At 42.9% G+C, this 15446-nt stretch overlaps 1 protein-coding gene across 2 annotated transcripts in view; it reads left to right on the top strand.

Annotated features, from left to right (window-relative positions):
* Positions 1–10002: 10002 nt before the first annotated feature.
* LOC126210121 (esterase FE4-like) overlaps positions 10003–15446 on the top strand; it is a 107993-nt gene continuing 102549 nt past the window's right edge. For both annotated transcript variants that reach the window (XM_049939264.1, XM_049939265.1), the window contains exon 1: positions 10003–10191. In XM_049939264.1, the coding sequence (XP_049795221.1) occupies positions 10042–10191 (150 nt within the window). In that variant the 5' untranslated portion in view covers positions 10003–10041. The remainder of the gene's footprint in view (positions 10192–15446) is intronic.

Genomic DNA, 15446 nt, shown 5'->3' with positions numbered 1-15446 from the left:
ATTGGGGGAAGTAGCAACAAAACGACTCTTCACGTTGGTGTGTAGAATATATGAGTCTGGCGATATACCATCTGACTTTCGGAAAAGCATCATCCACACAATTCCGAAGACGGCAAGAGCTGACAAGTGCGAGAATTATCGCACAATCAGCTTAACAGCTCATGCATCGAAGCTGCTTACAAGAATAGTATACAGAAGAATGGAAAAGAAAATTGAGAATGCGCTAGGTGAAGATCAGTTTGGCTTTAGGAAAAGTAAAGGGACGAGAGAGGCAATTCTGACGTTACGGCTGATAATGGAAGCAAGGCTAAAGAAAAATCATGACACTTTCATAGGATTTGTCGACCTGGAAAAAGCATCGACAATAAAAAATGGTGCAAGCTGTTCGAGATTCTGAAAAAAGTAGGGGTAAGCTATACGGAGAGACGGGTCATATGCAATATGTACAACAACCAAGAGGGAATAATAACAGTGGACGATCAAGAACGAAGTGCTCGTATTAAGAGGGGTGTAAGACAAGGCTGTAGCCTTTCGCCCCTACTCTTCAATCTGTACATCGAGGAAGCAATGACGGAAATAAAAGAAAGGTTCAGGAGTGGAATTAAAATACAAGGTGAAAGGATATCAATGATACGATTCGCTGATGACATTGCTATGCTGAGTGAAAGTGAAGAAGAATTAAATGATCTGCTGAACGGAATGAACAGTCTAATGAGTACACAGTATGGTTTGAGAAAGACGAAGGTAGTGAGAAGTAGTAGAAATGAGAACAGCAAGAAACTTAACATCAGGATTGATGGTCACGAAGTCAATGAAGTTAAGGAATGCAGTAAAATAACCAAGTTAACAACTACAGGCCAGATGTCCTGTGGATACACGTTACGTGTCTTTAATGCAGTGGTTTCCATTGCCTTCTGCATCCTCATGTCGTTGATCATTGCTGATTCTTCCGCCTTTAGGGGCAATTTCCCACCCCTAGGACAAGAGAGTGCCCTGAACCTCTATCCGCTCCTCCGCCCTCTTTGACAAGGCCGTTGGCAGAATGAGGCTGACTTCTTATGCCGGAAGTCTTCGGCCACCAATGCTGATTATTTATCAAAATTTAGGTAGTGGCGGGGATCGAACCCGGGACCGAAGACGTTTTTCATTATGAATCAAAGACGCTACCCCTAGACTACGGGTACCCTATAACGTTGTATTAGTGAGCTGTAAATTTGAGTCATTTTTATAATCACTGAATTAACATCACATACGCTTTCAGCCCGTTCCATTTCGTTTCCTCCCCCCCTCTGGATGCTAAGGCACCTGTCCAGTATCCTCACTATATTCAAAAGAAGTTCTGTATAGTTATGAGATCATGATGTGGAAGATAACTGAATTGGTGCTCGTATTGTGAGTACGTCTGTAACTTTTTTAGCCGAACTGTTTGGGGTTTTAAGAGGCACCGTATTGGAGATTTACACCACGTACAGGGAAAATGGAAAAATCATCATCCATTAAGTCACAACACGAAAGTGCGTATTGGGTGAGAGTGACGGTCGGTCATTGACGAGGATTGAAACGAAAAATAAGAGGACGACAGAAGCAAAAGTTAATGCAGAACTCACAAAAGAAAAAATAAATAAATAAATAAAAGAAAAAAATTAAAAAAAAACACGAAGTGGACTCCATAAGCTGGGAATTTCAGGGCGAGCTCCAATTCCAAAACGACTCGTCAGTGATGCAAATACCTGTACTACGAAAACTTGGTGCCGAAGCCATAAAACCTTGATTATGGAGCAATGGAAGACAGTCTTTTGGTCGAACGAGTCTTATTTTGCTCTTTTCCCAATTTCTGGCCGAGTTTACATCCAAAAAGTTAAAAACGGCTGAGTTTCGCCGATCGTTTGGGCAGATATATCGTGTTAATGCATGCAAGGTTAACGTGGATGCGAGGTCACATTACTACCAAGGACTATGTGACCACTTTCGCTGAATATGTCCATCCCATATTACAATGATTGTTCCCCAGCGGTGATGCTGAGTTCCAAGACGGAAGGCCCCCTATTCATACAGTTCGCATCGTACAGAAGTGGTTTTGTGAGCACGAGGATTTCTTGTCGCATCTCCCCTGGCCACCGCAGTCACCAGATCTCAGTACTACTGAGCCTTTGTGTTCTATCGGGTGGTTATAATTAAACTTCCCCATTTAACTCGTTATAGGAAATTAATTACCGTTGGTGGACCAAACTTGGTATAATGTCCAGAGTATGGCGTATGTTATTTCCACGCGTCACAGCCCTACCGTCCAGTTCCAACTATGGCCACCAGGTGCCGTGATCAGTCATCGTGGTTCAGAGCCTCCCACACCTGACCAGTCGCAGTGCACTTGTTGACGCGTCAACATGATCTTGGACGGAAGGGGCAGAGCATTATTGGTTAAGCTCTATCACCAAAACAACAGTAATGCTGCACATGCACGTCGAGATTATTGCCAGCTGAAAGGATTACGGTAGGGCCCTCTTTCCCCACCTGCTGTGCGAAGCATGCTATAAAAGTTCATCTAGGGAAGAGGCTGACGACCTGTTGCATGACAGCATGTTGATGAAATCGCTGTTACTATGGCAGACAAGGCTGCGCGTATTTCCCGATCGTTAGGCGCTGCGCGTGCTGTGTCACGGCAGTTGAACATCCCGCGGTCCACTGTACATAAGGTGCTTCGAACCATTCTCAAATGGCATCCATACCATACAGCAGCTGGCGCCACAGAACTCACAACGACGTGTTGACTTCGCTCTGCACTTTCTCTCAAGGATTGAAGTTGACGAGGGCTGGCGCTGAACCATCCTACGGACAGACCAAGCTCAGTTTTCTCTGGTGAGGTGAACACACAGAATCGTCGAGTGTCGGGATCTACACCTCCAGTCACTGTGCGTGAAGTTCCTCTGTATGGTGAACGTGTCACCGTATGGTCTGGTTTCACGGCTGCGTTCATCATTGGCCCATTCTTTTTTGAACAGGTTGGAGCTCAAGCACCAAAGACGTGCAGTGTGACTGGCCAGCTTTACTGCGATATGCTTCGCCAGCATGTTATACCCGCCCTACAGGAGAGAAACGCGTTGAACTCAACAATTTTCGTGCAAGATGGGGTCCCACTGCACTTCGCTCGTGAAAGTCCGCCTACTTCTCGGAAACGCATGTGAAAACGATCAAATAATCAGCCTCTCGTTTCCTAATGCTTAGCCGGCACCATCACCTGATCTCGTTTCCTGTCATTTCTGGTTGTGGAGCAACATGAAGGACAGGGTTTACGAGGGAAACATTCACACATGTGCTGATCTGATGTGTAGCATATCAAGAGAGTTAACCAGCATACATACGGGCGTACTTCGTTCTGCTGTGCAAAATGCAGTCCTGCGCTTTCAGACTCTTCTGGACACTGATGGGCGCGATGCTGAGCCCCTTTCGTAGCAGTAATGGACCGGAATGTAATGGTATGATGTGCCGTAGCAGCACATTACAAGTGTTTCAACTGAATTGATTCTGCATTATATCACTTCCCCGTGTCTTTGACATTGGTACTATCAAGTTTGGTCCTCGCACGGTAATTACTTTCCATTTTATAACGTGTTAAATAGGAGAAGTTTAATTATAACCACCCAGTAGAGAAGGATCCGTTATCGCTATCCACCTGCGCCATCGTTACGTGAATTCGCCACTATTTAGAGGAAGAATGGTATAAGATCCCCTTTAAAACCAAATAAGACCTGTCCTTATCCATTCCAAGACGATTGGAAGCTGTTTTGAGTGTCAACAGTTTTCCTGCATGCTGATGCAATAGCTCCATACTCAACAAAAAAAATGGTTCAAACGGCTCTGAGCACTATGGGACTTAACTTCTGGGGACATCAGTCCCCTAGAACTTAGTACTTAAACCTAACTAACCTTAGGACATCACACACATCCATGCCCGAGGCAGGATTCGAACCTGCGACCGTAGCGTTCGTGCGGTTCCAGACTGTAGCGCCTAGAACCGTTCGGCCTCTCCGGCCGGCCATACTTAACAATAACATACAACCGCTCGCTCGACGAAAGGAGTCGTACCCAAAGACTGAAAAGTTGAACAGGTCACATCAATATTCAAGAAAGGTAGCAGGAATAATCCACTAAATTAAAGACCCATATCATTAACATCGATGTGCAGCAGGATTTTGGAACATGTATTGTGTTCGGACATTATGAATTATGTCGAAGAATACTGTCTACAGACACACACAGTCAACACCGATTTAGAAAACATCGTTCTTGTGAAACACAACTAGCTCCTTACTCGCATGAAGTATTGAGTGCTCTTGACAAGGGATTTCAAATTGATTCCGTATTTCTGGATTTCCGGAAGGCTTTTGACACTGTACCACACAAGCGGCTTATAGTGAAATTGCGTGCTTATCGAATATCGTCTCAGTTACGTGACTGGATTCGTGATTTCCTGTCAGAGAGGTGACGGAAAGCCATCGACTAAAATAGAAATGATTTCTGACGTTCCCCAAAGTAGTGTTATAGGCCCTTTGCTGTTCCTTATCTATACAAACAATTTGGGAGACTATCTGAGCAGCCGTCTTAGGTTTTTTGCAGATGACGCTGTCGTTTATTGACTTGTAAAGTCATCAGAAGATCGAACGACTTAGAAAAAATATCTGTATGGTGCGAAAATTGGAAATTGACCCTAAATCATCCGCATAAGTGGTAACAGGAATCCGTTAACCTTCGGTTACACGATAAATCATTCAAATATAAAGGCCGTAAATTCAACTCGAACAATTTAAATTGAAAGGAACACATAGAAAATGCTGTGGTGAATGCTAACCGAAGTCTGCGTTTTATTGGCAGTACACTTAGAAAATGTAACATATCTACTAAAGAGACTGCCTAACACTACGCTTGTCCATCCTCTTTAAGAATACTGCTGCGAGGTGCGGGACCGTTACCAGATAGGACTGACGGAGTGCATCGACAAAGTTAAAAAAAACGGCAGCACGTTTTGTATTATCGCGAAATATGGAGAGAGTGTCACTGAAATGATACAGGATTTGGGATCAACATCATTAAAAGAAACGCGTTTTCGTTCCGGAGGAATCTTCTCACGAAATTCCAATCACCAACTTTGTCTTCCGAATGCGAAAATATTTTGTTCACGCCGACCTACATAGGGAGAAACGATCACCATGATAAAACAAAGGAAATCAGAGCTCGTAGGGAAAAATATAGGTGTTCGTTGTTTCCGCGCGCCGTACGAGATGGGAATAATAGGGAATTGTGAAGGTGGTTTGACGAACTCTCTGCCATGCACTTAAACGTGATTTGCAGAGCATCCATGTATATGTAGATGTAGATTAGGCCCGGTAATGTCTTCGGTTTGTGGTAGTCCCATATTTTTTCCACTCCCTGAATATTTTTGTCAATATTCTACATTCTTTTATGAAATGATTTACAAAATTTCCATTGTTGATCAAACGTTTGTATTACCACTAAATATTTTTTTTTATTCCGACGTTAAAAAAACGTGCTATATGTGAATAAATTCAGTTCATGATGTCAGCTTTGTACCGCAGGCAACCAGGAAACTTCTTCAATTACCGAAGCGAGTGGAAATCACTGGGAGCAAGTTTTGGACTTGAAAGGTATTTGTTCATTTGGATCACGTTTTTTTCACGTCGCTAACGGAGAGCCTCTCTCCATATTTTCCGATCGCAAGTTGATCGATTTCGATATTTGTCTCTGTTAAAAGGGAGGTACTTAACATTTTGCATGGGATATGTGTAGCACGCCCAATGAATGGATAAGGCATGGACGTGCCACGTGTCCACATTTTCAGTGCAAGACATCTAGAAAGTTAATTAGGACACGAAGCCAAACGAAATGTATTTGCTGTGAAACGAGCCGCCGGTAACCTTGACGCCCTTCACCAGAATACTGATTTATCCCTGGACAACCTCTGAAACTTCAATCTCTGTTGGTCCACCATGGCCAGGGGACGTCGGCTGGTTAAGTAATTTTCAACGTCAATAAACTACTCCAAGAACCGTATACTTTAAATTATTTTATTTTATTCTGAAAGCAGCACTTTTCGGCATTTCATTTTGCTATCTTCAGGCACCATACGCTTTCATCCAAATAAATGAACTTGGCGTATAGCACCATAAATCACTGTAAATCGTCAATTACAATCGTTATACAATTGGTTCATACGAAGACGTAGCAGCTATGAGACTTGGTTTATTTGGATGAAAGCGTGAGGGGCTTGAAGATGGCAGAATGGAATGCCGAAACTGATTGCTTTCAGAATAAAATAAAATATCTTTAAGTATACGGCTGTTAGTGTAGTTTATTGACATTGAAAAAAGAAAAAAACTCTGAAACTTTGTCGGTGCAGTTCTGGTTCATCTTGTATGTACTCTGGAAGACACTGCAGAGAGCATAGCGGAAGATACGGCGATTTTCTATCTCATATCAGTCGTGCAACGGGAAGAATGTCTATCACCATGAAATCTAAGTTTTCAAAATGGTTCAAATGGCTCTGAGCACTATGGGACTTAACATCTGTGGTCATCAGTCCCCTAGAACTTAGAACTACTTAAACCTAACTAACCTAAGGACATCACACACATCCATGCCCGAGGCAGGATTCGAACCTGCGACCGTAACTGAGCGCCTAGAACCGCTAGACCACCGCGGCCGGCAAATCTAAGTTTTCTCACCCATCTAACTGTCCTAGTACATGCAGTGGATCCTGATGCAGTTAGGAATTCCTATGGCTATTACACATTACGACCATCTTCAACTGTCGGCGGCCTCTTTCAGTCAACAGACGAGGCCGGTCTATACACTTTTGTGCTGTACGGGTCCCTTCACGTTTCCACTTCACTGTCAGATCGGGAGCAGTGGAGCTAGGGATGTTTAGGAGGGTGGAAATCTCGCGTACAGACGTATGACACAAGTGACACCCGATCACGTGAACTCCGTGAGTTACGCGGAGCGCCCCATCCTGCTCTCTCGCGATGTCTGACGACTACTGAGGTGGCTGATGAGTAGTACCTGGCAGTAGGTGGCAGCACAATGCCCCTAACACGAAAAACGTATGTTTTTGGGGGTCCGCATACTTTGGTTCACACACTGTATAAAGTACCCGTTATTGTGAGTTTGTGTGGACACGCAGCGCTGAGTTTGTATTATACAAGCGGTGGTCTGATAATTCTGCTGCCACTCAACTGACGAGAAGGAGTACATAAAATTGTAATTGATGTTGACAGTGGCTACACTATTATATCTTAAGAGAGCGAGATATATTTTTTTAAGTGATTACGACAAGTACATATCGCTTTTCTCTTTTTATTCAGCTAAGCGATACGAGGTAAGAAAAGAGAGGTGATTACTGACATCAGAACCTTGCAGAACTCGCAGGAGAGCTTCTGTAAAGTCAGGAAGGTAGGAGACGATGTACGGGCAGAAGTAAAGCTACGAGGACGGGGCGTGGGTCGTGCTTGGGTAGCTCAGCTGGTAGAGCACTTGCCCGCGAACGGCAAAGGTCCCGAGTTCGAGTCTCGGTCCGGCACACAGTTTTAATCTGCCAGGAAGTTTCATATCAGCGCATACTCCGCTGCAGAGCAAAAATCTCATTCCACTAACAAGGATGTTTGTCTATGTATATTAATGGATTTTTTAAAAAATTTGGGCATTACTTATTGGACGACCCTCGTACATACAACAGACTGGCAGCAACTTTGATGCTGGTTCCACTGAACACAACTGTTACTCACTAACCAATTCACAAAGTCAGCAACAGCAACACACATAAAAAATCCACTGGACATCCACTCAGAAATATTGATCTTAAGAAACTCCGTTACACCCAGAAATCACATACAATTGATTTAATGGAGGAATTGGAAATTTTTGTACACCATGGAAGGGGAAAAAATTCTCAGTAACAAACTAGTGAAACAGTTACTTTTTAAAAATTTTCCTCTTGTATATCATAACTATAGTAAATTGCATATTTACGTTCATTTCTTCATCGAATCTACTCAATATTGGCAACAGCATGGGATGTAATGCATAATCTTTAAATCAGAAGTCAGTAGTAGTTGCCAGTTATAGTAAAACAATGTATAAGAGGCAACTTGTTTACTCCATGTAAATAACGTAGTCCACAGAAAATGTAACAACGCGGACTGTCTCCATACTTTTTATGAAACTATATCACAATAATATCTGTGTAATATTATTTGGTTTAAAAAAGAGTGATGATTTGCGTATGTGTGGCATTCTGGGTAACAGAGCACGTACAGTAGCTGTAACCATACAGACGAAAATACGATCTTCTTAGTATGCTTTATTATGCTATAGGGGTAGGCTGTTGCAATTCGGTGTATAAAAGTTTTGCCAATGAGATTATGGGCAGATAATGGTTCATTTGCAAGTTTCTGTTATATGATGCGTGGGTAGAGCTTGTGTGTGTCTAAGCAATTATTACTTAATGAGAGGTAGATTTGTGGTATCACAGCAGCCCACGTTACTCTAAAAACATGGTAAAAATTAACTCATTGATGGCATTATATTCGGATAATCGGATTCTAGTACTGGAAACTATTGTATTCTCCAAACAGTTGTCCATTGAATTTGAGAAAGGAAGTAAGAAGGTTTTTGGTGGCAGTATTGTTACAGAATAAGTTTAGCTTTTAATAAAGGAAGTCAATTACATTACATTGTTTTTCAGTGCACTTGCACAAAGAACAGCTCCAAAATTCGATATTTAGCATTTACTAGTATTTGGGGTCTAAGAGCGAAAATATTAGCCTTAAATTAGTCTATGGAGCATCGTAAATAGCATCCAACAGATCCCATAAATACATTGAAATTACACTTTTCAGAACGTGGTATAGGCCTAGATACTGGAAACGTGTAATCGCCAGATGTAAAATATCGAAGTGTTGCTTCTGCGAGTAGTTTTACTTGATCTAGAACCGCATCTTTAATGTGAGTATCGGATATTTTGTTTTTGTTTTGTTTTTAATACAGCTTGAATCACACGTCCACTCAAAATTAGCTTTAGTTATCCGAAAGTATTTCACAGTGGGTAGTCGGCTTTTCATAGTCGATATGATTCGTCGTGACCTTGAACAGCAAGATTGGAAAATCTTTGTTTTGCTGATTTTTTTTTTTTTTTTTTCGCGCAGACGTACATCAATTATCCTTCAGTTCACCTGTCATTCAGCATACGTGGGACAGTAAACATAAAAGTTTTGAATAAGATACTCTGAACACAAAACACCGAAAAGTGGAAACACAAACACCACGTTTGCAAACCACTTCATGTGACATAGTCACCAATCTACTGGCGGAAAATCCCCTGTAAGCAGTAATAATAATTTGTACGTAGCTAATACCCTCCTACGACAACCCAAGAAAGGTCCATTGCGATGATTTAAAGCATAAGATGTACCAACCTTCCGACTTGAACAAAGTATTTCTTAAGGTTATAATTTTCGCTTAAAACTTGCAGAAAAGATTTTGCCTATTGTGGTTTCCAATTAACCTCCGGTTTCAGTCTTTAGGTTCCGAACTATGCCCAAAGTGTGAAATTTTTTTATCTTCAGGATGCCACAAATAACGTCGATAATTAAACGTATCACTTTCTCACAGTCCGTGTTCCGTGCTGCGTCAGTAAATATGGCCGAAGAAAAAAAGGGATTTGAATTTCATCTATTGTCGTCCAAAATCTATACGTTCGGGGATGAGATTGGCAACATTTGACCGCGCACGTAGTCTCTTCCTGATTTGAAAAGATCGGCCGACTTCGGCCGATGTTAGTCGGTGCCACTGTTACCACAGCCTTAGCTTAGCAGTTCCAAACGGTTCTCACGCGGGCGGATGACTTGCGAAAACACTGCATTATCTCTCCCCTCCACGCGTCATCTGTCAATTACGTGACTCGCTGGACGAGACCGGTCCGCTGTCGTTTATAGCGCGCACTCTGCACAGGCAGCAGACGCAACGGCAAGCATGGCGGGCGCAGAGCAGGCAACGGTGAAGGTGCGCATCTCGCAGGGCGAGCTGCTCGGTCGCCGCCGGCGCACAGTGTGGGGGTTCCCCTACTGCTGCTTCCAGGGAATCCCCTACGCGGCGCCACCGGTCGGACCGCTCCGCTTCAAGGTGAGTGCCGGGCTAGAGATGTACAGTGTGTAAACTTTTAGATGGCAGACCTCTCCCTAGTCCTGAATCGGTAGAAGTCGGTAAACGTCGGAAGGCTTCGGTAGGCACGCAGTTTCGACTGCTGCCAACATTACGTAGCTGACTGTGTTGTACAAGGTAGCCATTGTCGTCTACTTCGTTATTGTTTTGCGCTGTACTGTAGTGCGTGTTTTTATTGTGCAGTTGTGCTAAACATTATCAAAATGAGTGAAGAGGCAGTTGCTGGTCCATCTCTGGAGTCGCCAACAACCCTTCCCGGTAGGCCAACGGTTAGAAGGAAACCAATATTACGTAGCGATGCTCGCAAAATTATATTGCGTGTGACTGAATGCTGCACGGCACTTTTCACGCATCTCGATGTTTACCACGTCATATCTCCTGAATTATATGTCGTAAAGAGACAGAAATTTGCCGGCGCATTTACTGATATATGTGGATACTGAATGCGAAATATGTTGTGATTAGAGTTAATAGTAACGAAATAATACATTAAAACGTCATGCCTACTGCGGCAGATTTACGGTATGTACTGAGAAAATGTAGTAAGCGATAACCATTTTCCTTTCATTATTTTGTGGGGGGTGTCAGCGAGAAAAATTTTCGTAAAGGTTTGAAATTGCATGTAACGTTTGTTGCTAGTCGCTAAGTGCTCTCATTCTCAAATAGTGGATGCATAAATCTGGGTATTTTCCCGCGGTGGCATCTCATTGTTTGTGACGTTATATCTCCTCAAGAATGTCTCTTATTTCTTTTTTTTCGGCTAGGAACCTTCTTGGGCGTACGGAGAACAACTCACCAAAGTTTCATTGCAATCGGATGAATGGTTTGTGAGTGCATAGTAGACAAACATACATACATTCATTTTTATATATATAGATTTTAATGCACATGATTATTTCAGTTTCGTTTACGAACAACATTTAAAGCGAGTTTTACTTCCAAGCCTTTCGTCTGCTTTCGTGTAAGCATGACGCGCAATTTGTAGTGCCAGCACTGCAACTGGTAGGCGTGCCTTGTCCCCCCCCCCCCCCAACGGCTCCTCTCCCATCGTCAGCCAATGCTTGCTTCCTCCTCTCCCCGCACTCCCCTCACAACTCTGCCATCTTACAGTTAACACACTGTACCGATGTATTAGTCGACAAAGAGAATTGTTGTGTTGTTGTTGTGGTCTTCAGTCCAGAGACTGGTTTGATATCTCCCAGTACCTACTGCAACCTACATCCTTCTGAATCTGTCTAGTGTATTCATTTCTTGGTCTCCCTCTACGATTTTTACCCTGCACGCTGCCCTACAATACTAAAGTGGTGATCCCTCGATGCCTCAGAATATGCCCTACCAACCGATCCCTTCATCTAGACAAATTGTGCCACAAATTTCTCTTCTCTCCAACTCTATTCAATACCTCCTCATGTGATCTACCCATCTAATCTTCAGCATTCTTCTGTAGCACCACATTTCGAAAGCTTCTGTTCTCTTCTTGTCTAAACTATTTATCGCCCACATTTCACTTCCATACATTGCTACACTCCATACAAATACTTTCAGAAACGACTTCCTGACACTTAAATCTATACTCGATGTTAACAAATTTCCCTTCTTCAGACAACACTTTCCTTGCCATTGCCAGTCTATATTTTATATCCTGTGTACTTCGACCATCATCAGTTATTTTGCTCCCCAAATAGCAAAACTCATTTACTACTTTAAGTGTCTCATTTCCTAATCTAATTCCCTAAGCATCACCCGATTTAATTCGACTACATTCCATTATTCTCGTTTTGCTTTTGTTGATGTTCATCTTATATCCTCCTTTCAAGACCATGTCCATTCCGTTCAGCTGCTCTTCCAGGTCCTTTGCTGTCTCTGAGAGAATTACAATGTCATCGGCGAACCTCAAAGTTTTTATTTCTTATACGTGGATTTTAATTCCTATTCCGAATTTTTCTTTTGTTTCCTTTACTGCCTGCTCAATGTATAGATCGAATAACATTGGAGAGGCTACAACCCGGTCTCAGTCTCTTCCCAACCACTACTTCCCTTTCATGCCCCTCGACTCTTATAACTGCCATCTGGTTTCTACAAATTGTAAATAGCCTTCCGCTCCGTGTATATTAGCGCTGCCACCTTCAGAATTTGAAAGAGAGTTTTCCAGACAGTATTGTCAAAAGCTTTCTCTATGTCTACAAATGCTAGAAACGTAGGTCTGCCTTTCCTTAATCTATTTTTTAAGATAAGTCGTAAGGTCAGTATTGCCTCACATGTTCCAACATTTCCACGGAATCCAAACTGAGAATTCGTGTTAGTATTTTGCAGCCGTGACTTATTAAACTGATTTTTCGGTAATTTTTACGTCTGTCAACACCTGCTTTCTTTGGGATTGGAATTATTATATTCTTCTTGAAGTCTGAGGGTATTTCACTTGTCTCATACATCTTGCTCACTAGACGGTAGAGTTTTGTTAGGCCTGGCTCTGGTTTCTGGCATGTGAAGTGAATCGCTAGCCGCCATCTGTTTGAGCATTCTGCTTCTCAGCAGACGACATTAGTTGGGTCCCATGTGTGTTTGCTCGTGTAGTGTGTTGAGATTGTAAAGTGAAGACATTAACAGGTGTAGAAGTATGAAACCGGAATTTGGTTGCAATAATTACACGTCTGTTGTTTGAAACTTTTCAACAACATTTTATTTATACATTTCTCCTACTTCTCCGCCAGGCTATGAATGTTGTCTAATGGAATGTTGTCTACTCGCAGGGCCTTGTTTCGACTTGGATCTTTCAGTGCTCTGTCGAAGTCTTCACGCAGTATCGTATCTCCTATTTCAACTTCATCTACATTTCCATTTCCATAATATTTTCCTCAAGAACATCGCCCTTGTATAGACCCTCTATATACTTCTTTCACCTTTCTGCTTTCCCTTCTTTGCTTAGAACTGGGTTTCCATCTGAGTGAATTGTAGAGCCGATCGTAGCAAGGAAGAACTTGATCACTGTGTGGAGGAGGGGGCGGCGGGGCTAGTCATGAGGTCTTGTCACCTCGAAAAACTCAAGCTGTGCTCATGGAACTGGGAAAAGTTGTTAAGGAGCGTCATCACGATGCCTTTTTTGCGTTCAACTTTGCACATGCGCACAAATTTCCATCACCTCAACTGTGCATGCGCATTTTTGCATGCGTAATTTCCTGTTAAAGAAGGTCGAACGTGAAGTGAATCGCTAGCCGCCATCTGTTTGAGCATTCTGCTTCTCAGCAGACGACATTAGTTGGGTCCCATGTGTGTTTGCTCGTGTAGTGTGTTGAGATTGTAAAGTGAAGACATTAACAGGTGTAGAAGTATGAAACCGGAATTTGGTTGCAATAATTACACGTCTGTTGTTTGAAACTTTTCAACAATATTTTATTTATAAATTTCTCCTACTTCTCCGCCAGGCTATGAGTGCCACGCAAAAAAAACCGGTTATTGTTTTGAAGTGAACCAGTCTGCGAGTCATTTTCGTACATTTTCATACGAATTGGAGCGTTGTTGAGCGAGAGCGTGTCCCAGTGACGCAAATAGATGATAATCGGACGAAGCAAAGTCTGGAGAATAAGCCGTATGGCCGGCCGGGGTGGCCGAGCGGTTCGAATCCTGCCTCGGACATGGATGTGTGCGATGTCCTTAGGTTAGTTAGGTTTAAGTAGTTCTAAGATCTAGGGGACTAATGACCTCAGATGTTGAGTCCCATAGCGCTAAGAGCCATGATAGAATAAGCCGCATGCCCTAGCATTTCGCAACTGAACGCCTCGATCGCTCCTCTGACCTGTTTTGCTATCTGTGATGGGGCGTTATCATGGAGCAATATGACTTTGTGTTGCCTTTTTCCTTATTCCGGTCATTTTTCACGTAATGCTCGATTTAAATCGATCATTTGTTGTTGGTAGCGATCAGCGTTAAAGGTTACACCAGGTTCCAGCAGCTCATAATAGGTGACGCCCTTCTGATGCCACCAAATTCAGAGCATTCTCTTCTTTCCAAAGCGATTTGGTCTTGCAGTGGATGTCGATAGTTTCCCTGGATTCACCCATCATTTAGGATTCTCAAAGTATATCCGCTTTTCACCACTATTCGATGGAGAAACGACTTTCTTGTGTATCTGGAGAGCAGCACTTTACAAGTGGTCCTTCCATTTGCTTGCTGTCTTTCATGTGGAAGCCACTTTCCCACTTTTTGCACCTTTCCCATAACTCTCAACCGAAGAGGAAAGGCCTTCTGCGTCACGCTCAATTGTTCCGCCAGTTCCTGTTGAGTCTGAGTATCATCTTCATCCAATAAGGCCTGCAGTTCGTTGTCATCGAAATTTTTCGGTGGTTTCCTGCGCTCGTCGTTTCTCACGTCAAAATCACCACTGCTGAATTTTTTGATCCACTCGAAACACTATGTTTTCCCAGGAGCATGTTCGCAGAAAGCTTCGACAAATATTCGATGCGATGATGCAGCAGTTTTCTTCAAATGAAAGCAGAAAACCAATGCTGTTCGCAAATCGTAGTTCGTAGGCACAAAACTCGACATGTTTACGGGTTTGAAACAGATACCGATGTATGGAACTTGGGTTTCTGTGTGTTTACATTCGGCGTCAGCCGTTACAGGAAGCAGATGGCGCTGCAGACGCGTTCTCACGGGCCATACACTGAAGGCTAGCACTATCTATAGCGCAATTCCGGTTTCATACTTCTACACCTGGTACGTGCAATAATGCCCCTTGACTCCAAAGGAAACACGCTTAAGTTTATGGATGGTTACAGACAGAGAAACGTCGTATGGAATGCCAATTCTGAAGATTATTTCAGCCGGCCGGTGTGGCCGTGCGGTTCTAGTCGCTACAGTCTGGAACCGCGTGACGGCTACGGTCGCAGGTTCGAATCCTGCCTCGGGCATGGATGTGTGTGCTGTCCTTAGGTTAGTTAGGTTTAAGTAGTTCTAAGTTATAGGGGACTGATGACCACAGATGTTAAGTCCCACAGTGCTCAGAGCCATTTGTACCATTTGAAGATTTTTTCAATGAAGTTTTAGGATGTGTTGCTCTGAGCGTCAAGTATTAGATGAAAAGTCTCCGATCATATTGCTTCAAAGAGTAACATACCGCAACTTTCGAAGTAGGAACACAGAGAAGAATAAGCCAGAAAACTGTTGACGAATATTCATGCTATGGCGGCTTAAAAGCGCAACAATTGAGAAGCCTGACA

The sequence above is a fragment of the Schistocerca nitens genome, chromosome 10, assembly GCF_023898315.1.
Source record: "Schistocerca nitens isolate TAMUIC-IGC-003100 chromosome 10, iqSchNite1.1, whole genome shotgun sequence".
Taxonomy (NCBI): Eukaryota; Metazoa; Arthropoda; class Insecta; order Orthoptera; family Acrididae; genus Schistocerca; species Schistocerca nitens.
Note: the sequence above shows the minus strand (reverse complement) of the source record. Positions and strands in the feature narration are given on the sequence as shown.